The 26,253-nt window shown below is 38.1% G+C and overlaps 1 protein-coding gene across 2 annotated transcripts in view; it reads right to left on the bottom strand.

Annotated features, from left to right (window-relative positions):
• Nucleotides 1-26,253, bottom strand: part of LOC135206608 (discoidin domain-containing receptor 2-like) — a 1,678,822-nt gene that overhangs the window by 474,891 nt on the left and 1,177,678 nt on the right. For both annotated transcript variants that reach the window (XM_064237944.1, XM_064237945.1), the window contains exon 4: nucleotides 11,469-11,700. In XM_064237944.1, the coding sequence (XP_064094014.1) occupies nucleotides 11,469-11,700 (232 nt within the window). The remainder of the gene's footprint in view (nucleotides 1-11,468; nucleotides 11,701-26,253) is intronic.

The following is a 26,253-nucleotide window of genomic DNA, read 5'->3' on the forward strand; positions in this document are numbered from 1 at the left end:
CAACTTTTGAGATTAGCGTAAATTTCTCATTATTTCAGCTACATTTTCTCTAACAATTTTTAAAAATGACACGATGATCAGAGTTAGCCAAATACTTTGGGTTATGTACGCTTCTTCAACAAGCAAAAGACCACCTTTTTTAAGGCTTGGTGGATTTAATGAAAAATCAAGTCATCTACCGGAAACACGCCAGTATTCTCTCTCTCTCTCTCTCTCTCTCTCTCTCTCTCTCTCTCTCTCTCTCTCTCTCTCTCTCTCTCTCACCTCGGCAAGACATGAGCGAAGGATGGATCAGAATGATTCTGAAACTCAACAATTAGTTAATAATAAATCATAAAAGTGTTAAGTACTTCACCATATTAATCCTGTCTACCGTGTTATTATGTAACTTTAGCCAACTGTATTTCACTTTGACAAATTTGGTTCTTTGGGATTAAAAATCAAATAGGAATTTTTTTTTTTTTTTTTTTTTTTTTTTTTGTTTCCATAACTTCAAGACCTGACATACTGTGAAACCCGCTATGAAAATCGCGCGGCCACACATCGTATCGTGATCCGTAATAAACAAATAAAAAATAAATTGTTTTATAGCAAGAAGTCAATTTAAAAGAAATGACAGAGATGTCCCAGAGACATAAAATATTAAATATAAAGATCAAATTTAATAATAAATCGTTTACTAACAACTACGAAACGATGAATTATGGGTATTATATATAAATAATGTATGCATAATTTTAATGAACAACTGAATAAAGCAGAACAAGAATAAAAAAAATAAAACTAGGATGAAGCAGAAATGAATGCGAATAATAAACAGCAAGTATATCAGAAATAAGAATTGTGTTCGTGTGTGTGTGGGGGGGGGTGGGGGGTGGGGTTGGATGAGGGAGGGTTGGATGGGTTGGGGGGGGGGGGGGGATGGGGGGGGGTGTTGCGGACGATGCATGACGGTCTCGGGCATCGCGTGTCGATCAGGGTGTGGAGTGCTATGGGATGCTCACTGGAGCAAAAGTCTGCACTGGCACAAGAGTATCTTATTCCAAGAAAAATAAAAAGATCAACGTAGCGTCTGTGATCGTGATACACAAGGCTTTCAGTTTCATCCCTATTTTATCAGTGAAGCACCGCCCGTCAGCCAATCAGCTTCAGCTTCGGAACTTGATATCGCATTCCAGGAAACGGATCCGACCTAAAAAATCAAAATAATGATTGGCAATCAAAGTAATATCGTCGCCGTCACGACCATCATCAAGATTAAGGTTATATCTTTCATTCCCATTATGCCAACATCACCTTGAAAGTATTCTGAATGCCTAGCTCTTCTAACGTCAAGCTTTCCTAAATGCCAAGCTCTTCAAAATGCCAAGCTCTTCAAAATGCCAAGCTCTTCTAATGTCAAGCTCTTCTAACATCAATCTCTTCTAAACACCAAGTTATTCTACTGCCAAGCCCTTCTAAACATCAAGCTCCTCTAAACGCTATACTCTTCTAACGTCTAGCTCTTCTAAACACCATACTATTATTAAATCAAGCTCATTAAATGGGAAGCTCTTCTGACATCAAGCTCTCCCGAACATCAATCTCTTTAATATCAACATCGTCTAAACGCCAAGCTATTCTGACATCTAGATCATCTGAACGCCTAGCTCTTATAAACATCAAGCTCTTCTAAATGCCAAGCTCTGCTAATATCAAGCTCTTCTAAATGCCCATGCTCTTTTATACACCAAGCTCTTCCAAATGCCATTCTATTCTAAACACCAAGCTCTTCTAAACATCAAACTACTCTAAATGCCATGCTCTTCTAAATGCCAAACTCTTCTAACATCAATATCTTCTAAACGCCAAACTCCTCTAACTTCAAGCTCTTCTAAATGTCATACTCTTCTAAACAACAAGCTCTTCTACAAGCCAAGCTCTTCTAATGTCAATCTCTTTTAATGCTATTCTCTTCTAAACGGGAAGCTCTGTTAAATGTCAAACTCTTCTAAATGCCACGCTCTTCTAACCACTAAGCTCTTCTAAATGCCATGGTCTCCCATTGTCAAGCTCTTATAAACGCCATGCACTTCTAACATCAAGCTCTTCTAAATGCCGTGCTCTTCTAACGTCAAGCTCTTCTGACTGCCATGGTCTTCCAATGTCAAGCTCATCTAAATGCCAAGCCCTTGTAACATCAAGCTCTTCTAAATGTCATGCTCTTCTAATGCAAAGCTCTTCTAACACGAAGCTCTCGTAGCCCAAAGGTCTTATAAATGCCAAGTTTTTCTAATCAAGCTTCTCCTAAACGTCATTCTCTTCGAAACACCAAGCTCTGCTGAATGTCAAGCTCTTCTAATGACAGGGTCTTCTAATTGTAATGCTCTTCTAACATCAAGCTGTTCTTAATGCCAAGCTCTTCTAATGTCAAGCTCCTTCTTAATGTGACCAGGGTTTTCTTCTGATGCCGTTGCTCTTCTTGAATGCCAAAACTCTTATGACAGGGCTCTAATGCCTGTTGCTTTTCTAATGCCAAACTCTTATATATTCAATGCTCTTCAAACATTAATCTCTTTCAAACACCAAGCTCCTGTAACATCAAACTTTTCTAAATGCCCAGCTCTTGTAAATGTCATGCTCTCCTAACAGCAAGCTCTTCTAAACACCAAGCTCTTTTAATTCCAAGCTTTTCTAACTGGAAGCTCCTCTAATGTCAAGTTCGTCTAAAGGGCAAGCACTTATAAACGCCTAGCTCTTCTTACATCAAGCTCTTATAAGTGCCATGCTCTCCTAACATCAAACTCTTTTAAATGCCAATCTCTTCTAACTGCCAAGCTCCTCTAATGTCAAGCTCTTCTAAATGTCAAAATCTTCTTCCGTCAAACTATTCTAAATGCCAAGCTCTTCTGAATGCCATACTCTTCTAAATACCAAGCATTTCTAAATGCCAAGCTCTTCTAAATGCCATACTCTTCTAAATACCAAGCATTTCTAAATGCCAAGCTCTTCTAAATGCCAAGCTCTTCTAATGTCAAACTATTCTAATCCCAAGCTCTTCTAAAAGCCAACCTCTTTTATATGCCATGCTCTTCTAAAGAGCAAGCTCTTCTAAATGCCAATCTCTTCTAAACGTTAAGCTCCTCTAAACGCCATGCCCTCTAAACAGCAAGCTCTCCTAACGTCCAGCTGTTTACAACACAATGCTCCTCTTATCAAGCTATATTTACTTTTTATCAAGTTATATTTGAAGTATATTTGCTTTAGATGTATAAACAAAATATTTTTATCAGATTATATCGTAGATTTAATAAAAATAAAAGCTACATAGTTATAATTTTAACTTGGCGTTACATTTCAAGCTAAAGACTTGTCCGAAACCAGTGTCCACAAAATCATAAATAACACAATAGGTGTTCGCTTTATTACCAGGGCCAAAAAATCATTTGGCAAATTAGAATTCCACATTGAAGGGAGCGATACTCACCTTTCCCTCACTCTACTGGCAGTTGAAAGCACTCTCTCTCTCTCTCTCTCTCTCTCTCTCTCTCTCTCTCTCTCTCTCTTAGTTCAGGTCCATGACATAAAACTTCATTTACTTTCCATACTGCTTTCCGTTAAGATCTATGTTACAAATATTATCTGTTTTACTCTATTTTCCTTTCTTCCCCAATTCAGTTGAACAGGGCCAAATCTCTCTCTCTCTCTCTCTCTCAGTGCAGGTCCATGATATAAAATTATTTCTATATCTCCTTCTGGTGAGATCTATCATGTGACTATTTACTCTCTTAGTCTGTCAGCCTTCCTCTCCCAATTTAGTGTCACACAACTAAACCTCTCTCTCTCTCTCTCTCTCTCTCTTCTCTCTCTCTCTCTCTCTCTCTCTCTCTCTCCTCTCTCTCTCTCTCTCTAGTTAAGGTTCATGACACTAAACTTCTTATACTTTCCATATTTCTTTCCGTTAAGCCCCTAGTTACGAATATTCTCTCCTTTACTCTATCTTCCTTTCTGTCTCAATTTACGTAGTTACACGAAGCCAAACGCCGTCTCTCTCTCTCTCTCTCTCTCTCTCTCTCTCTCTCTCTCTCTCTCTCCACATTACTTAATTAGAAATCCTTCTGGCTGTGTTTCACTTTAGCAACCGTTGGTAATTTTCTGTGACCTTTTAATCTTTTAGCGTAACGAAATTCAGTCAAAACACTGATGTTGAATGGATTACAGCGATAGAGCGGCACTTCAAATCAAAAGAATGAAGTAAGCTTTTCAATAAACGGGTTTTGTATACAAAACCTTTACCTCCTGAATCTAATGTTGCAACATATGCGCAATAACACTTTCGTACAAAGCAAAATTTTACATTTGCTCTATTTACATTGCTAATAAAACGGTATACAGTAAACTATTGCTGTTGACATGATGGACAAAGAAAGATAATTAATGTTACCATAAATGCGGTAAAAAAAAATTATTCTTGAATTATTACGCCCAGAAGTGATATTCAGATTCGGTCGATAAAAATGAACACCAGTGTGATCATCATCCTTTTTATTTCGCCTGTGATGCAGAAATACGCAGAGTCGTCATCCCCATAACTATGTAAAAGCGCCATTTCATTTCCCGCGAGATTATTTCAGCCGTTGACGACAGACACAGGTCAGGCGTATTGCTATGAGACCGTTAAGCCGACCCACAGCCATCAGTGACCGCCAATCGTAATGCAGTTATACCGGTACTAAAAGTGCAACCAGGTGACGCCTATGGCAACCCATCTCCCGGCCCACCCCTCCCCTCCAATCCCCGATGCCCAGATGCAAGCACTCCCGTAGCAGTAGGACTGGCACTGCGGCTATTAAAAAGAAAAAAAAAATAGAAAAACGTGGCTTCCCCGCCCGTGTCATTCTGTGGACGAGGACCCTCGCCCTCACTCTCGACGTCCAGACCGCTCGGCACTTGCTACTGTAATGCAGTTGAACGCGGAGGGAAGCGAAAACTGTGTTCGGGAATAGGAGAGATTGGAAGGAAATTGGCAAAAGCGCAGCTAACGAAAAGGAAATTGGCAATAGGTAGGCAGACGAAATGAAAATGGAAAGGGGGGAGTTATAAAAGCCTACTGAATGCAAGAAAAAAAAACGCCTACAGCAAAACTCAAGATAATTTTAGGGATGAAGGCGAATGCTGAATAGAGACTAGTATCGCAAATTTTCAAACAATACAACACGTAGATTAATGAAGAGAGAGAGAGAGAGAGAGAGAGAGAGAGAGAGAGAGAGAGAGAGAGGAAAAAAAAAACTCAGTTCATAATTAATGAATCTCCCAAGCAAACGTAATATTTGATATTACTCTTGAAGTTAGGAGTATGTTCTATGTGACCTTGAGAGAGAAAAATCCTTAAAAAACACCGGTTGTAAGAACCCATTCTTCTCGTTAACAAGTATAAGACTTTGAAAGCTCTCGTAGTTTTTATTTCGATTTTTTTTATATTGCAAGCGAAGTCTTGGACAAATAGACAGGCCTCAATAAAACTAGTCACACTAGAGCTAATGATCCAGTGAACCTTAGGATTCAACTTCAATGAAATTTCAAAGTTTCACCTCCTGTGAAACTTATGTTTCAGCTTTAGAGAAACTTCTGTCTCTCAAATTCAACAAAGGACATATTTTAGCTTCAATGAAATCTGTATCTTTCAGTTCTTGTTTAATTAATAAGGTTCTTAGCATTTACATTTCAAAACATTTGTGTATTCCTAAACTGCAATAAAGTTTCCGTAAATTAATTGTTAAAGATATGAAATACCGAGGACCTTCAAACAACCATAATTTTAACACAGAAATTATAAAAAAAAAGAAGTTAGAATTTAACTTCGTCAGATCTTGTTTCAGAACCTCTTATTACATAACATCCTGTAGTTTTTCTTCCAGTCGCGTTGTACATTTGATTTTCAAAATTATCCTTTTCCTTTTCAAAGCATTCCTGCTCACTGATGTATATGCCCTTGTTACACACGCACACACGCATACACAGACGCACACACAAAAAGAATCGTTTCAGCGACTTAGCAGAAACATGAAAGCCGCCGATAATACTTGGGCACGTGTGCTCAAGAAAGCTGGAGATTCATCATAATCAAAGGCTAATCTTCAGGTTAACAAAAACATCAAAACTGCCGATCAGTGTCTTATCTTGTTATTGGTGCCTATGAATTTACGTGTACAAGATTCTTGTTTGTGGATGTGTATGAATTTATATTGCCCTGATGCTCGTTTGTATCCATTCACAAATTCTTCTGCGCACACAAACCATGTCTGTCATCGCGTAGAATTTGCATCTACCTGCTTCTCGTCTGGAATTGTGGATAAAATTATGTGAAGAAGATACTCTTGCATATCTGTACTCAACTACATGATTCTTGTTGCTGGTTGTGTACGACTTTATTGGCACGTGATTCTTATAGTATACAGTTGTGTGTGATTTGACATGTTAATGATCATTATTGGAGTACAAATTTGCTGCATATAATTCTAGATTCTGGTTATGCATGGAAATACGTTCACATGTTCTTTTTATTCGAAATTGTTTAAAAACTTTCGTACATACAATCAACTCCAATCATTGTGTAACACAATATCATTCACTCATACGTGATTTTCGTTGGCTTTCTACTGGGAAATTCCATTAATGATATTTCAATCGTACTGGGGAACTACACCTTTGCATCCTTAACAAGGACCGTCCTACCAAAATCCCTTTCCAGCTGGACCTCCACCCAAACTGCGGGGGGGGGGGGGGGGGGGGGGGGATTTTTCCTTTTAATTTCGCTTTACAATGAGGGTGAGATTAACAATGAAATGTGGTTATGATGAACGCTAATCAGCTTATCCTTTGAAAACCGCAGTTTAAAACATGAACCCTTTTATATTGGTTACCTTCACTCATCCTATTCACTTTAATATATAATATCGGAAAAACATGACGTAATTTGAGTCTCGCATAAAAGCGGAATAGCTTTGCCATAACCATCGCCTACTAATTAGTTGTTACGCAGATCGTAGGGTACAATGAAAATTTATAAAATCCCAATTCTATTTTACTTAAGGCAAGAATAAAAAAAAAGGTCATCATCAATTGCATTATATCAAAACATAATTACGTAGCGGTTCATTCAAAACTAATATTATTTCGGCGATTCAAAACACGCATAGGCAATCATGAAATGAGACTAAAATGTTTAAATTGCTTACCAAAGTAATCCTGACTCCAAGTACCACAACGGGAAAAATGGCACAGATAAGATAATAAGAGTTAAGCTAATAATATTCAGGTCAAAAGATATCGCAAGGTATCTGAATGAAAAGACTGAATCTGCTGAGTAGAACAGTTTTGGTACAACCGAAGTCTTCACTTGCTATGAAGCAGGAGATAATAATAGTGATTCAGTTCGCTTCATATTTTAAACAAACTGCAATGACAATGACCGAAGGCAACAACCTCACAATTCAGCACCGTCCGAAGTTAATTTCGACAATACAGAGACAATTAGAACAACAGTTCCTCTATTAATGGCTCCTCGCCGCGTTGATGATTCTCTTTAGTTCAGATAGCCTCAATGAGAAAGTACAATCACTGCAACCTTTCTGCAGGGAGGTTTGAAACAACACACCACGGGGCTCGGAGCATACTCAAGAAAGCCAAAAAAGTGAATCTTAGTTTTACCAGACCACTGAGCTGATTAGCAGCTCTCCTAGGGCTGGCCCGAAGGATTAGATATTTTTACGTGGCTAGGAAACAATTGGTTACCTAGCAACGGGACCTACAGTTTATTTTGGGATCCGAACCACATTACATCGAGAAATGAATTTCTATCACCAGAAATAAATTCCTCTGGTTCCGCGTTGGCCGAGAACAATGTATTGTGGCAGAATGCATGATTTGATTTTTATTTGATTGTTACAGATTTTTGGCATTGTGCCAAGCACTGGGGCAACTAAGGCCATTCAGCGCTGAAGAGGAAAGTGACAGTAAAAGGTTTGAAAGGTGTTACAGGAGGAAAACCTCAAGGCAGTTGCGCTATGAAACAACTGTTAGGAGAGGGTGGAGAGTAAGATGGAAGAGAGAGATTATGAACGGAAGTACAGTAAAAGGAATGAAAGAAGTTGCAGCTAGGGGCCGAAGGGACGCTGCAAAGAACCTTACGAAATGCCTACATTGCACCGAATAAGGTGCCAGAAGGCATGGAACATACTGCTATAGATCCTGAAAACGCTCAGGAAACCCAGAACTCATTTATAAAAGAAGACGAGGAACGTGTTCGAGATTGCCAAGATCAACACAATTCACCCAGACGATACGGGATACACTGCAAGATCTGGTGCATGCTTAATACAGACAAGAACAACATATTCTCCCAGAGTGCCTAGGATTGCTGCCGGGTCTAGAACATGCTCAAGAGAGAAAAATAAAATAATAAAAATTGGCAGAACCTGAATAAATTATATGAAAAATACTAATGAAAGAAATGAACAGCGCATTCTGCCAGAAAGCCTCAGCGCATTCTGCCAGAAAGCCTCAGCGCATTCTGCCAGAAAGCCTCAGCGCATTCTCCCAGAAAGCCTCAAACATGTTACAGAAAGCCTCAGCGCATTCTACCAGAAAGCCTCAGCGCATTCTACCAGAAAGCCTCAGCGCATTCTGCCAGGAAGCCTCAGCGCATTCTGCCAGAAAGCCTCAAACATGCTGCCAGAAAGCCTCAGCACATTCTGCCAGAAGGGCTGCAATGTGCGAACGAACACTAAGAACAGCACATTCTATCAAAACATCCGGAACATGCCTCTGCCAGAATAATCAGAACATTCTCAGGGAACCAAGAATAGCGCATTCTTAAGGCCTGGAACTTGCAGCCAGAAATCCTAGGTACTGCGGAAAACCCCAACATTACATCAGAAGGTCTGGAATATAGATCTAAAAAAGTCAAGAACAACACATTCCACCAGAACAGCTGGAACATGCTGCAAGAAGGTCTGACATAAACTGCAACAAGGCCACAAACAATGACTTCAGCTAGAGTGACAAAAGACATGACGCTCTTAGTCCTAGAACAGCCCATGCATGGTGCAAGAATGCCTGGTACAATTTCTAAAGGCCTGGAAGAGTACACGCTGGAAGGAGAGGATGGAACAATGCGGGGAACCAAAACTGATTACAATCGCAGGAAATCCTCTTTATACGTACTACTGAAAATAACCTACTCGCCTGAACCTGCGCTAATTTCTTCCGCATACCGTGAACCTTCGTTTCAGATAAAAATCTCTCTCTCTCTCTCTCTCTCTCTCTCTCTCTCTCTCTCTCTCTCTCTCTCTTCGATCCTAAAACCTGGCGTATTAAAGGAAAGCAGCGCATTGTATCCATCTCTGTCCATAATCCTCTTGTTCGGATGACTAACAAAGGATCTCGGCAAACAACCTTTAGACAATGGCCCAGATTAACCAGCCATCAAACAATGGTACTTACGCAGATCCTTACAAACAATGGGCGATGCTTACACACTCGTTCAATGCATTCTACCTACATTTTAAAAGGAAAAGGGGGCTTCGAAGAGGAGACGGGCATATCAGCTTTTGTTACAAAACTGCCCCTTCGCAAATTCCCCACCGAAATGAATTAATAATTAATATTCCGTGAAAGGACCGCTTTAGGACGAACCTCCATTATGGAGACCTCAAAAAATGCGCAGATGAAGCCACGCGGAACACAACGTGTGTTGTCACCTTGTTTATCAGAGATTTAGACGATAATGATTCAGTGCCAAAGGAGATTTTCTAGATTTTCACACTAGACTTTTAAGCTGCTAACAAGATCTTCTGGAAGTTTTTCGCATTCGCGCTGCTACATTGTCTGTATTTACATTTTCAGAGTAAATATCCTCAGGTTCAGATTTTGAATACTCTATAGGCAATGCATTAAACACTGAGGCTAAAATCAATTATCTTAACGCACTGAGTACGTATTTAAAATGAGTACATGGGTAATAGCTTGTGTCCATACATAAACTATGAAGTGATCTACTTCGACCTGAGCAAAACTTTATCCTTGTGCACTATCATAAAAACTGATGTGGATGCTCATAACCTATAGTAGAGTTTTTATAATTCTTAAATTTTTATGTTCCAGGACACATTCTTGATTGGATATTCTCGTTTTCTCTCTTTTCATGTAACAACTTGATCATTCTATTTTGACGAAGCAGGTATGATGATACTAACAATAATAATCTACTGCGAGAACCAAGCAATTCTGTCTTCGCTGAAGCAAGGCACTGACAGATTTCAAAAGAGACTAGAAGGTACTTTAATTTCGTCTCTTGCTGAATTCACGTGAGCTTTCTATTTTCCACTTTCAAGTTAGTGATACAAAGATCGACGACAGCATAAGCCCCCACACCCCCCACCCAACCCCCAACCAACTTTCTCTTTAGGCATAAACTGTCTGATAAAATTACAATATTTAAGAGAAGACCAGCGTTCGATAAAATCGTATATTCTACATATCTTACCACTTACATAAGCAGCCATAATCCCTCCTGGCTGATGCTTAACGGATCTCATTAGCGATTCGTTTTTATCTCAGATTTTCTGATAGAGAATTAAAGTAAGCAGACTAAAATCTGAAATAAAAAGCGAGCTGAAAACCTTCCATTTTCGGTAGGAATAAAACTCTTCGAATCTCGGCTAACGAATTATGACGGAGATGATGACAAATTCATCCGTGAACACCAAACCTAATTATCGTTCGACCTATTCTTCACGATGAAAATACTCGAGTTAGATTCTCTTGGCATTCCAGCCCACGTATAAGGTCCTCACTGGAAAGACCATTCCCATGCAGTCACGACCATGGAGACCCGGTTTAATTCAAATAAATCGCATGTTTTTGAAAACCATCCGATCATATCTTTCCGGTAGGTTAGCTTCAGACATTGTTAGAGCTACGCATCTTCACAAACAGTTCACTTAGACGTCCGTGAGAGTCGAGTATATCTTAAATAAAATCCAGTAATGGCAATCGCGATAAAATTCACAGTTTATAATATAATCTTAAAGACCAGTTAATAATATACTGTGTAGTATGGCATTCTCAAAAATTCTAACAAGGATTAATGAATAGCACTTCTCATAAGAACGCTTCTAAATATAGCATATAAAAAGGACATTGCAAATTAGAAAGAGTATGTGAGTTTCCAAATGAAGCCTACGAACAAAATAGAGAATTCTTAACAAGACCTCAAAATTGCAATCAGATTCTCCAAATAGTCAACCCAAATCACGAGTAAGAGAGAAAGATTTAGGTAAGACCCTCCCATCCACACAAACTGACGACAAAAAATGTCGACATTTGTACCTACGAATAATATACGACCTTCCCAACAAAACGCAGGAATAAGTCTTTTCCAGTAAAACCAATAAGAAGGAGACCACAGAACTAAGACTTCCACTCACCTGATTCCCATAGCCGTCGGTGTATCTCATGAAGTCCGACAAACCAGGTCTCCAATATTCAATGCGGTATGACTCGGTGTACTCGAGCCCTTTGCCGTTGCCGAAACGCCCTTGAGTCCCGGTCTCGGTGACCACGTGCACGCCTCCGAGGTCCACCTCCAAATATTCCCTGGAGGTCTCATTGAGCTGACCCTTCGGGCACCAGGCGCCACCTTCTCTGTCGGTGCGAACTCTGCAAAAAGAAAGAAATCAGGATTAAAATCATTACAGAACTCCAGAACGGTGGGTTTGCTTACAGTTAATATGAAAAATTAATTGCCTAATTTCCGACGCCCCCCCCCCCACACACACAGGAAGGATCAAACTTAGTCCCTCATTAACAACAAGGCACCTGCTTAACCTGCTTTTGTTAGCTAGATCGTTTACCTGGTAGCAACTCCGGATACAAGAGAGATATCATATGATTTCAGTTCCTTGACAACGAGGCAATTTTATCGAAATATCTATCGAATAAATACTACATTTTCATGAATTTTTTCATAAATTACACTTAAAAAAGGAGTATAAATTAGTTGCTTTCAATTCTAAATCAACAGCTAATACCAGTGTCTTCTTTTCACATTCTGCTTTACAAGTATAAGCCCAGAAGATTATGAATAAGAAAGAAACACATCCAAGATGAGACGAAAATCTCAGCCAACATAAGCTGTTGAACACAGACGAAAAATCAGTGCAGTAGCCTACATTCTCATCACTCAAAAAGTCTAGGTGCTCCGAGGAAACTCGTGACAGCCACACTAATCCAGAAGGCTGCATAAAAAAAACGCTGAAAAAATTTGTACTTACCTAGAGTAGCCCAGTATATAAAAATTACGTCTCCTACCCACACACACACACACCACGCACATACACACACGCGCGCGCAAACACAAATGACGAAATGGATCCGCTAGAAAAAAAGGAAACTAAATGTTTTTTTCCTCAAACTTTTGCTACACTATTATCTCTCTCTCTCTCTCTCTCTCTCTCTCTCTCTCTCTCTCTCTCTCTCTCTCTGTGCTTACATAAAAGTATGGATAAATATATTTTGGTCATATGCGTAAATATGAAATGTTTTACGTGAGAACTAGATATTTTTTAATAGAGAGAGAGAGAGAGAGAGAGAGAGAGAGAGAGAGAGAGAGAGAGAGAGAGAGAGAGAGATGACATGGACACTAAAACCAGCGTGTTTCCCACGCCAAATAATATGGATATATATATATATAGATATATATATCTTATGTGTGTGTGTGTGTGTGTGTTATACTGTGTGCTGTATATACATATATATATAATATATATATATATATATAATATATAGATATATAGAATAATATACTATAGTATATATATATCTATAAATGTGTTCTATATCTATATATATATATAATAACTAATATATATATAATATAATATATACAAAACTATCTATATATACAATATAGATATATATTATATATATAGTAATACATATATATATACAATATATATATATATATATATATATATATATATATATATATAATATATAATATATAATACACATACATAATGTGTGGTGTGTGGTAAAATTAATTCTTCTGTTAAAAACAGGAATACATTCTCAACTACAAAAGGCCCATTAAAACACTCTGGTCTAAAGTTGAAGACCACATTTACGGTGGACTAACTTCCATCTTTATCTAACAATGAAGTTAATCCACCGAAATATAGTCCTTAGCCTTAGAAACCAGAGTGTTTTAATGGCATTTTATACTTATTATATATATATATATATATAATATATATATATAATATATATATATACATATATATACATATATATATATATATATTTATATATATATATATAAAATATATATATATTTATTGTACCCGGGGAGTGCGCAACTGTTGGAGATAGCATAAATTTAAATAACTGCAAATGAACCTGAACAAGGAGCCATCATATAATCAAAATGAGGCTGAGGGCCTATTCCAGAATAGGTATTGATTATGCAAACCCTAAGGTTACCTCAATTAACTGTATTTACACTCACATATATTACAATTATTGATAACAACCTATGGGTTTAAAGTTAAATAAGGGCCCAGTAACACAAATGGTAATCTGTAATGGATTAAATTTTGAAGTAGATGAACAGGTGACCAGTTTGTCAGGACACGTGACACGTAGGAGAGACAAAGTTGGGGAAGATTTCTGGAGCAGCACCTTGGAACTAGAGTCGTCGCCAATGTTAGGCTAATTAGTTTGTATTTTCGTTAGGCTTCGTCACTGGCCGATATTTCTCCTTTCTTTCAAGGCCCCATTAATTTTTGTGTAAGCGTCTTGCAATTTATCTTATGTGTATGATTGTTGTTGCTTTACTAATTTGGAAAAACAGGTGCTGATCAAGAGGTTAAAACAGTAGTCTGTTGAGGTATTGGATAAGCAGATCCAACTGCAAACTTTGGAGTTTGAGAGGGAGGTTTAGGTGCTGGTGAAAGAGAGAAAGAGAGGGCAATATGAAAAAAAAGAGGGAGGTGGGGGGCAAAGTCAGAACTTCTCTTACCTCCTTCTCCTGTTGAACCGGCGGTATCTCTTCGTAATTTGGTCCAATCTTTGAAATTCGTCCCAAATTTCGAAGAAAAAACGTGGCGGAATTTTTCGTGTCTTTCGAAGGAACTGCAGCCATACTGTAGTGGCCAGAGAAACACTGACCACTTTGATCCAGAGTAAATTTGTGGGAAAACAACAAAAAGTTTGTGTCTTTTAAAGTTGAACATTATATATATTATAATAATTAATATATAAGTATATATCTATATACCTATACTATATATACTGTATATATGGTAATATATAATATATAATATATATATATTATAATATATATATATACATTTTATATAATTATATCTATTATGATTTAATATATATCGATATATATTATTATATATTATATAGTATGAATCTAATTTATATTTAATATTAATATATATAGATTATATTATATATTATATATATATTATATATAATTATATATAAATATATTATACGTAAATATGTATATTATATATATTATATATATATAATGTTATATCATATATGATATAATGTATTATATTCTGATTGAAGTTCTTAATATATATAATTATATATAGATATTATATATTATATTAATGTTCTATATGATATATAATGTATATCCTATATATATATATATCATACTTATATATATATAGTAACATTAATTAATATATATATTTCATAAATATATAATGTATTATATCTATTATTAATGTGTATATATATATATAAAGTATTCTATTAGTATATTATATAATATATATATGTTAATATATCAGTATATATAAGTGTATATAATAATATTATATTATATATATAATATATATTATATAATAATGTATTATATATAATGATATATATATATATATATACTATATATATATATATATATAATATCAGAATTCCACTTTTGCTTTGTTTCTTGCAGTTAATAGTGTTTTTCCTCAAGGATGAATTTGTGACTGGATTTGCTATACACTCCTTAACCTGTGATGTCCAGTAACGTTGGGTTGTTCATCGCCAATAAGATTCTAAGCACTTAACTTGAGCATTGGGGCAAGCATTAAAAAAAAAAAAAAAAAAAAAAAAAAAAAAAAAAAAAAAAAAAAAAAAAAAAAAAAAAACAACAACAACAGGAATGAAAATTAGTGAAATCTCAACATATAAGATGCAGTGTGCACCCGCCACAGCCATAAGAAACCTGAATCTTGTATCATCATCTTGTTTATTCTGTAAGGGTACTATAGTATCATCATAATATCAATAGTGCTCTTATGTTATTTAATAGCATATGGCAGTCAATATGAATGTGGCTACAAGAGTAGAATGAAATCTAAAGCTACCTTCTATTTTCGTGTCATTTAAACAGCCATACAGCTCTCGCTATTACGGAATTGAAAATTTATTTATTCATTTACTTACTTTTTCAAACTTAACCAAATAATATAATTTTAAGAACTGCCTTTCCCAGTCACCGAGCTTAAAAAAAATATTCCTTTTTGGCGTATTGTCATTGCGTTGATTACCACCGATTTTGTGACGCTAGTTTACATGAATCTCTCATATAAAAAAAAAAAAAATCATCAGTCGCATTATGGGAAAAGTGAACGTCTGTCTGGGTGCTCTTTTTAAGTCCGATTGTTCCTCCAGCTGAGCTAAATAACTTTCCAGTTTCTATCTGCAATGATTTGCAACGGAGAGGCTTTTGGACCTCGCCTTGCATTTCCATTTGAATTAAACGAATAATATAGGTAGTTTCCAGCTGGAAGCGGAAGGGAGGGAGAAAGGGAGGGAGGGGTCACTTATGAAAACTCCCTGCAGGGGCGAGAGAAAAGGACCAGGATCGCGTATGAAGTTAGAACCGGTTCTCTGCGCCACGATGTCTGATACTGCCATGATTATACACCCCGTAGGGGGGTAGTGCCTTTACAGCGTTCCCTCGGCCCCTAGCTGCAACCACTTTCATTTCTTTTACTGTACCTTCATTCGTATTCTTTTTCTTCCATCTCACTTTCCATCTCCCCTAACAGTTGATTCATAGTGAAACTGCGAGGTTTTCCTCCTGTTACACCTTAACTGGATGACCTCATAGGTCCAGTGCTTGGCGGGAGAGAGCGAAGCAGAAAGCTTCTGTGCATCTTTGCCGTAGATATAGAAACTCTTGGAAGTCTCTTGTTTTCCAGAACGGAATACGAAACTCTTGGATGTCTGTGCTCCAGGAAGGAATACAGATCTGGATGTCTGTTTTCCAGGAAGGGGGGAATACGAAACTCTTGGATGTCTCTTGCTTTCCACGAAGGAATACGGAACTCATGGATGTCTCTTGTTTTCCAGGAAGGAATACGGAAACTCTTGACGTATCTTGCTTTGTTCCAGGAAGGAATACGGAATCTTGGATGTCTCTTGCTTTTCCAGGAAGGAATACGGAATCTGGATGTCTTTGTTTTCCAGAAAGGAATACGGAACTCTTGGATGTCTTTAGCTTTCCAGGAAGGATACTGAACTCTTGGATGTTCTCGTGCTTCCAGGAAGGAATAAACGAACTCTTGGGAAGTCCTTGTTTTTTTCCCAGACGAATACGAAACTCTTGGAAGTCTCTTGTTTTCCAGAACGGAATACGAAACTCTTGGATGTCTCGTGCTTTCCAGGAAGGAATACGGAACTCTTGGATGTCCTCGGGCTTTTCCAGGAAGGATCGAATCTTGATGTCTCTTGCTTTCCAGGCAGGAATACGGAACTCTTTAGTTCTCCTTGGCTTTACAAGGAAGGAATACGGAAACTCTTTTGGTTATGTCTCTTGGCTTTGCTTTTCCAGGAAGGAATAACGGAACGGTCTTTGGATGTCTCTTCTTTTCCAGGAAGGAATACGGAACTCTTGGATGTCTCTTGCTTTCCAGGAAGGAATACGGAACTCTTGGATGTCTCTTGTTTTCCAGGAAGGAATACGCAACTCTTGGCAGTGTCATGCTTGCGCTTCCAGGAAGGAATACGGAACTCTTGGATGTCTGGCTTGCTTTTATTCCAGGAAAGGAATACTTGGAAGCTCTTGGATGTCTCTTGCTTTCCAGGAAGGAATACGGAACTCTTGGATGTCTCTTGCTTTCCAGGAAGGAATACGGAACTCTTGGATGTCTCTTGCTTTCCAGGAAGGAATACGGAACTCTTGGATGTCTCTTGCTTTCCAGGAAGGAATAAGGAACTCTTGGATGTCTTGTTTTCCAGGATGGAATGCAATAATGCCTGATGCAAGGCCGGAGAAGGGCTAAGAAAAGAAGATGGGAAGATGAATGAGAAGACAAGGATGAGGAAAAAAGTTTGGGAAAAATTAGGGGAACCAGAGACTTGGGAGGGAATTTGTGACACTGAAAATCATGGGATCAATCAGAAAAACAAGCCTTCACAAACAGCAGGGAAATTGACGGAACAGCAGCGGGTGAATTTCTGCTGCAAGTGTGACGGATAAAATTAGAAGAGGACACTAGAAGAAAAGAAAATTGAAAAGGAGGATAATTAATAAATGCCTGCAAAAGAAGTGACACTGTTAGCAAACATGTATACTGGCAGAGACAACCAACGAAGAACAAGATTTACTTTGTAAGCTCTATAGGCCTAAATACGACCGATTTCACACTCCTAATGTCTTTTCAAGACTTTTAAACCTGAGTATTTTAGGATAAGGTTGCTACTATTGGACTCAGGCATGCAATTCCTTTATTAAAACATCCACATTGACAGACGGACCCACAAAAGGGAATAAGAGAGAGGGCATATTGCAAGTAATTAATCTTCCACCACTATTCTCTACTATGTGAACACAATAAAGGCACGAGACCATATTATTTTACAGGATGTGGGAGACAGCTGGATAAAAATAACCCAAAGAAATAAAATATTTAATTATTCAAGATAACACAGTAAAACAGGCAGCGGTCTGCCTTAAGCCTCTTGAACCCATCAAGTCCTTATCGCTTAGGGGTAGGGCCACTGCTGGCACAGATCCTGCCCATTCTAAACCAGCCAGCCCATTGTACCAAGAGTGGTCCTTCAACAAATAAGTATCCTTTTAGCTAATTTTGGGAGGTATTTTTTCTTCTGGGAGAAGGGTTATGTTCTTTTATTCATTCTCCTGAAAAACACTCTCAGTACAAAGATGGGTACATGATCTGAGTAAACAATAAAAGAATGAATTTGTGGGTGACAGTCAGTGAAGAATCTGTATGACGGTGTTGCAGAAAAGAACTCGCAAAAAAATAAAGTTTTACTGGTGTTGGTTATTAAACTTTAAATATTTATTATTATAATATCTGACATCATAGAGTTTAGTTTACTTTGTATCATTGTCCTCAATCCCAATTTTAAAGGCTCTATGATATGCCATACATTGACTTTGAAAGGAAAATAAGTTTTGTTTGGAAGGCACCTGCTCTCTGATTTCTCCCTCCTACTTTGCGTCCTATTATCGCCTATCTGTTACATAAGAAGCTGTGAGCCGCAATCTTTTTGGTGCCCAGAGTAGTGATTGATGTGGTTTTGTGTATAATCCCTGGAAAAGTGTATTTGACAAAAATTGGCCGATCTCAAAATGTTGGCAAAAAAACCACGCACCTCCTGGAGGATGGGTTACTCATTCTTGAGAAGTTTTAAGGGTTTTGTTGGATAAGCAAAGATTTGTCTGAAAGATACATTTGATGAATTTCATGTAAAGATGGTATGAAGTAGGGAATGAAGATCCTGATGAACTCGACAAGGACACCAACGACACATTCTAATTTAGCAATCGGACGAAATTAAATGGATGAGAAATCCAATAAACAGACAGCCCACTAAAGTGAGTTTAGTGGATCTACAAATTACTCCACAAGTCTAAAGGTGCAGAATTCAACAGTGAGCTGAATGAGTGGCAATCCTTTCGGGACCATTTCCTTGCTTTAGTTGATGGTACCATTTCACTTGTCATAATTACAATCAGTTACCTCCTCTCTTCACTGGAAGGTGAAGCAAAGTCTGTTCTTCAAGGGTAGACTTTGACTGCCAATGCTTATTCCTGTGATTTGTTTTACAGACAGGTTTTGGCGACCATTACAACTTATATGTATGTATGCCTGCCTATGTTTCTTCTCTTCTGACACACATTCACAGCCTAAAGATCCTTGGTGTTGCTGCTGATAAGAACTTTCCACGATACCCGTGACTTGAAAAAATTTTGGTAATCTGAAACCATTATTTACAATTGTGGTTTACTACCATTACTATTTTTATTTATGTTAATGCTATCGATTTTATGTTAAATATTAAGCTAAGTGCATTTGTTGCTGAAATTTTGTAAATAACTGAACTGATTTATTCACGTTTATTAATTTTCTTATAAATAGTGCTTGTGTATTTTTGTTCTGTTGATATCGGAGTGGGATTACCGTTCCCCAATTGTGGGGAGAATGTTAATTAATAATAATAATCCTTTAATTGTTTATTTATACTTCTATTAAAACAACATAGAGTCCAGTTCATCTTATGGCCCTGTCTTCAATCTACTTGCTATTGCGCTCTGAGATACGTCACTGTTTCAATTTGAACGAGAGAATTAAGGTTTATTAGGAAAAGCGCACTTCTCTGATTTCTTGATCCGTTGCTAAGGCCTATATTTGTCTCTCTGTTGTGTAAGAGGCTGTGAGTCGCAACATCTGGAATACACTGAGAAGGAAAAGTATTGGGGGGGAGAGGAGAACTCATGGAAAAACCTAATGGTTGCTTAGGAAATACACCTACCTCGGGGAATTTAGGCACCAGCAGACATAAACAATGTATAAATGAGCCTGTTTAAGTGATGAGAAACAGCAAAAGCGAAGCGAAGACACAGAAGACAAAAAGCTCTATGATGAGGAACTGATGAAGGAGACCAACAGCTGGATGAATGAGCGAAGATGCCCTTAAATGAGGTAGTGTAAAAAGAGGGAGGTAAAGAAAGACAGGAAAAAGGAAGAGGAGGAGGAGGAGGAGTCAAAATAATATGATCTAAGTGAGCAAACTGAAGTGAGGTGGGACAAGCGTAAAATGAAATAAGAAATGGGTGAGAGCAAAGTTGAAATTAGTAAAGGATTAAAGATGCAAACGGAGGAGAATGACGGCGAAAAAGTTAAGACGAGGGAAGAAAATGTGGTTGGGAAATTAGAGGAAGTAAAGAATGAAGGGCGAAAACGGAGGTGGAAAGGAGAAGCACATAAGGGAAAGACATAATCAATAGGTGAAATTTACGGAGAAAACACGAGTGAGAAATGGAAAAGCGATAGAGCGAAAGAGAGAACATATCAACCATGACCAGAGAAACAGAGGTGGATATTGAAATTAAAAAATAAAGGGAGAAAATGCAAATGAAAAGAAGACAGAAGTCCAGCATAAACGGAAGTAATAATGATTGCAGAAAGCACGGCAGAGAAGGAAAAATGCTGGTAATTTAAACACATAACAGGTAGAGTGGAAAGAAATAAACGACGAAGGGAAACTATAGGGCTGAGAAGCAGAAACCAAAGGAAAAAATGAGAGAGGGAAAAAAGTCGTGTCCAGCGTCGAAAGGCGGCAGTTATCAGGGAAGAAAACAAGCGTGAAGCAGAAATGGAATAACGGAGCGAGCAGCCATGAGAGTGAAGAGGAATGGAGGAGCGTGAGGGTTGAGGTGAGAGGTGAGAGGCGAGAGGCTGAGGAGGGAGAGAGGAGGCAAAATGTCGCCACAACACCTGCAACTTCGTCCCCATCGGCATCCCCGCCTTCATCTTGAGATGGCGTTTTTACGGGCGACTCAGATACCTTTTCAAGCGATGCTTCATTTAAAAAGAGCGATGAACGGCAGCCTTAGCAGGGATGACCATTTACATAATGTAAAGTACCCGACGTTGCAACCCCAAACTCATCTTGCAGTTATTAATCCTGGCATAAAAAACCTAATCACCTCGATGATCCTTATGTTGGAAAATATCCATCAGCTGTTCAACAATGTATAGCAGAGGTGGCCAAACAGTCGATCGCGATCTACCAGTCGATCGCAACCACAATCCAATAAAAAAAAATAAATAAATAAATAAAAAATAAAAACAGTGTGTGTGAGACATTTGCACTCATATTTTATCGTAATATGGCGCTTTTTAATTTTTTCTCCACGTAATAGTATGTGATTTTGTAGTATGGTAGATCGTTAAATAGTTTCAGTCCTTAGAGTAGATCTCTGAATCCATAGGTCTGGTCAGCCACCCCTGATGTATAGTAATCCGAACCTTGCTTCCAGAGGCATCTTTCTGACCATCCTTTAGTAACGACCTCTCCTTGGCAAATTCGGCAGGGCTTATCAAACTTGCATGAGCGTCATGTCTCTAACAACGCCATCTTTTGGCGGTACAACAAGCTGTACAATTACCATGACGGCAACACCTTTAAACCTGCCTCTAGGAACGGGGTTCACGTCGAATTCCTGTCGTTTACGCCATGACCTGGCGAGGTCACAAGGAGATCAAGAGGTTCCAGATTTTACAGTTATTGACCTTTTAACTTGGTCTAAAAGCATGAAAACAATAACAAGAATGAAAAGAAGCTATTCTTTCGTAATTTACCAGTTCCCTCTGAGAGAGAGAGACAGAGAGAGAGGAGAGAGAGAGAATCACGAAACTGGCATTACCACCAGAAATATAAACATGTAGAGAAAAACTATGTCAAGAATATCAAGTGCAGAAATAAAAGTCATTTGCGATTACTGTGATCTTACATGAAGTGATTAAATCTGCCTAAAAGTGGATTGAGTTGTATGGAATCGAGATTCAGTTCTAATGAGAAACGTTATTTGCAGAACACGTCAAAGACGAGGTACAAAGAACTCATATACATTCACCAAAACCTGTACGTGCATAGTGAACACTTCTATTAGAGAGGGCTTTGAAAATAATAAGCTGCCATGTTCAGGATACGAAACTCCACCAGCAGGGCAGCAGAAGTCAGACATGCGCCCACTATTTTCATATTTATGACTACATATATTGGTTTCTACCTCCGGTGATGGATGTACCTGAGGTTGATGTATATGCAATACAATCTTTTGCATTGGATGTACCTAAGCTTTATGTATAGATAATACATTCTTTCGCGTATGTTCTAACGCCCTGCCTTCTCTTTTCCGCATTCACCCACCCATTGGTATTTCTGTATACATACATACATACATAAAGGAATGAAGAGAGCAACTTTGAAAGAAAAAAAGAAAAGGCCTAGAATCCCTCCACCTCCATTACCGGGCCACCCACCCATGGCCGTACACCGACGAATACTGCACCTCGTCTACTCCTGGGAGGAACGAGTGGCAGTCTAAGATTCAAAAAAAGAAATAAGACGCGGGGGTAAAAATTTTCGTGGGGAGTTGGCATATGTGTTTTTTTCCAGATAAAAGAAAAGCCCTTGCATGTGTGAGCAGGGCCATGGTGGCTTCATGAGTCCCCTGACGACTGTTTTGGCAGAGGTCGAAAGAGACTTTGAGGTTGTTCGGTAAGAGACGTTCTCCTCCCATCACAAAACCACACACACACAACACACACACACACACACACACACAACACACACAGAGAGAGAGAGAGAGAGAGAGAGAGAGAGGATGATGGGGGTGGGGGGGGGGGGGTGGGGGTGGGGGGGGGGGGGGTTTTAGTAGTGGAAAGAGTCGTATTGTAATGTCGGAATGCTGATGCAAGTTTATCCACGAAGCTAAGGCAAAAAGAAAAAAAAAAAAGTCCTTCACACATCTGTTGTCTTTCTGAAAATATTTATTTTTCCGTAAGGACACAGACAGTTATTGATTATTATCAAGAATTTTCTTCCTTCCTGCAGTTAGTGTTAAATTCGTTTATTGACTTAAACGCATGTATTTGATTTCTAAGTTCTGTGTCAGTGACCCTGTTAGATGTCAGATAAATAATGATTTATTAAACGGACAGCATCTGTCCATAACTAGCTGATACCCCCAAAGAAAGAATAATAAGAATTCAAAACACAAGAAAAGGACATAGACTGAAAATAAACGACAGAACTGATTTTTAAAGAATAAAAACAGAAAATAATAAAACTGTCTTTAAATGAATACACATAAACATAAAACTAAATCTAAAGGGAGAAACTGAAAGCAATAGAGGTGTACATAAAAGAAAAGACCGCTAATAAGAGGTAGAACTAATGCTGAATAAAATATATATATACATCTGCCTCTAAAACAACAGGCAACAGGAACCAACAGAACTACTGTACCGCTATGAAAAGGCAGCTAGAACCAATAGAACTCCTTAAAAATTAACGATTATTAAAGAACAAACTACAGGAAATAATAGAACACCCATTAGGAAAAAAAGGGATGCAACAGAAATGTCATTTGAAGAATCAATATAACAGAAGCTAAGTTGTCTCTTAAAAATTATAAAGACAACAGGAATCTACGCAACTCGATCTTAAAAGACACAAAAAGGAGCATACGAACTGCTTAAAAAACATACTAGGGAAAAAAGAAGTCTTTTAAGAAAAAATAATAGTAAGAGATAAAGAAGACTATCAAAGCAAAGAACCGCCTCTTAACGAAAAGACTATTAGAAGAGAGAGAAATGCTGTTAAATATAAAAACTACTGGAAGAGAAAGAGAGACGGAAATGGCTCTCAGTGAAAATGCAAAAGGAAAAAATAAGACCACAGAAAGGAACGTAACAGACTCTGAAGGAAAGACTCCAAAAGAGGAGAGTACTGAGTATTAAGGAAAAGACAACCTCACAGCATAGAACAGACTCCTTAGAAAATCAACTGAAAGAGAGAGCACTCCTTATAGAAAAGACAACTTGAAAGAGAAGGAACTGCTTCTATGAGAAAAGATCACTGGGAGGCATGGGCGTCCGCAGGGGCACACAAGGGGGAAACATTTCCCTCCCCTCTGGAATTTCTGGAAAAAATGCATGGAAAATACAAAATGAATAAAAAAGTCATCAAAATTCTCCAGAGGAGATGATGTAGTTGAGCTAATATGTTAAAGAAAGTGCCACCATTTTGCATCTAAGCACTCCGGGAAACAATTTTTTTTTTCGAAAAAGAGGAGGGGTACACCCCTTCCCCTTAGACCCCCTCCCCAACAGCGATCTCCATGTCACTGCCCGCCCCCCAACCCCTGGATTTTTTTTTCCGCGGACGCCTATGCTGGGGGGGACAGAACGGACTTAAAATAACGACGGCTGGAGAATATTGGAAAGGACTGAAATGATCTTAATAAAAACTCAACACGGAAAACAACTGGGAGAGAGAGAATTGTTTTTTAAGTAAAGAGTACTTGAGAGGGAACTGCATCGCAAAGAAAAGGCTGCAAGAAAGGACAGAAGTGAGTGTTAAAAGGAAAGACCAAAAGAGAAAACTACCTTTCTTTAAGAAAGGAGGACTACTATAAGAGGAAAAATGCTTCCTAAGGAAAAGATAACTGGAGGAGAGATAATCGCTTCTTAAAAAAATGACAACAAATAATAAAACTACTCTTAAGAAAATACAACAGAAAAAGAGAGTTCCCTCTTAAGCCAGATATTCACGATCAGGTTTACCTGTCAGTCCGCCTGTCACGTCATCGAAACTGACGTTAAAACATAGGTGTGGATGACAGTTTGTGGGCGGTGTCAGTCCACCCACTTGAACTGTTGACCTGATGGAATTAACTGAAGTTCTTCCGACCGACTAATTTTGTATGAGAACAGACATCTCTCTTTAATAGGCAATATTCAGACCATACTATGTTACGCCTTTTTGCTTCTTTGTAGCTCTACTTCATCAGCCAGCGGAGTTTGCATCGCTGCCATGTACTGTTGCCACGACGAAGGCTGGGCTAGACTTGACTTGACTGTCCGACTGACAGTTCTACTCTCTTTCCGTGCGGAAGCTCATCCGCGAACGGTCGTGGGTGAACTGACAGGTAAACCTGATCGTGAATACCCAGCCTTAGGAAAAAGAAAACACACACACAAATGGCTGAGAGAACTGTTTCTCAAATAAATGGCAACAGAAAAGGATAGAACTGACTCTTAAAGAAAATATAATGAGAGGGGACTGGTTCTTAAAGACAAAGAGAACAGGAAAGGACAGAGGTGACCCTTAAAGCAAAAGGCAGCAGGAAGAGAAAGAACTGCCATCTGAAGAGAAGAGAAATTGAAGAAAAGAAAATAAATACAACAGGAAGATAGAGAACTGCACCATAAAGAAAAGCCAAATGGAAGAGAGAGAACGGATTCTTGAAGAAGGCACATCAGGAACAGGAAAGTACTGCCCTCTTTAACAGAAAAAAAGACTGGAAGAGTGAGAACTGCTTCTCAAAGGAAAGGCAACAGAAGGAGAGAGAGTTGCTTCTTACAGCAAAGACACCGGGAAGAGAGAACTGAATCTGGGAAAAATGGCAACAGTAAACTATAGATGTGGCTCTTCTTAAAATAATACAATAGATAGAACTGGATCTTAAAGCAGAGACATCGGAGATTGAATTTGCTCTTAAAGAAACAGCGTACAAATTCAACTGCGGAAGAAGGAATCCAAAAGCCAGCAATCTTAAGTAGGCCTCTAATGAAATGGATTGATAGAGAGTGTATTTTCATGTTTAGTTGAACGTGGAAGACAGAGGAGAGGCAGAGTCCAGTGATGCAAGAGCCGAAGGTATTACGCTAAATAAAAATGAAGTCACGAAATAGATATAAAAAAATCAAATGATTTTGAGTGCTATTATGGGTGAACGCTAATGTATAAAACGAATATAAGGTAAACTGGAATAAAGATATATGTAAATGAGACAGTTTCATTCTGAGCGTTTTACTCGCTAGTTGAAAAAGTGGTTTTGTATACCACAAATGTGCAACTTTTCATGAGAAATATAATGGCTAATTTATGCTCCCATTAAAAATCAAGAGACCCGAGAGGCATAGTTGATCAAGGAAAGAAAGAATTCACCAATATAGCCATATGTTGTTGTGAGTATTCAACTGAAAGCAACATGGTAGTCGACGAAAGAAAAAAATCATAACACGTTTTACGCCTTTGTCTTTTATCAATAAAGCTTTTCAGTAGGATATAACATGATGAAAAATGATATTCAAAAACCAGGACACAAAAAGAAAAAATCTCCCACTTTTTCTAACACAATCGCAGATG

The sequence above is a fragment of the Macrobrachium nipponense genome, chromosome 31 (genome assembly GCF_015104395.2).
Source record: "Macrobrachium nipponense isolate FS-2020 chromosome 31, ASM1510439v2, whole genome shotgun sequence".
In the NCBI taxonomy this organism is placed as follows: domain Eukaryota; kingdom Metazoa; phylum Arthropoda; class Malacostraca; order Decapoda; family Palaemonidae; genus Macrobrachium; species Macrobrachium nipponense.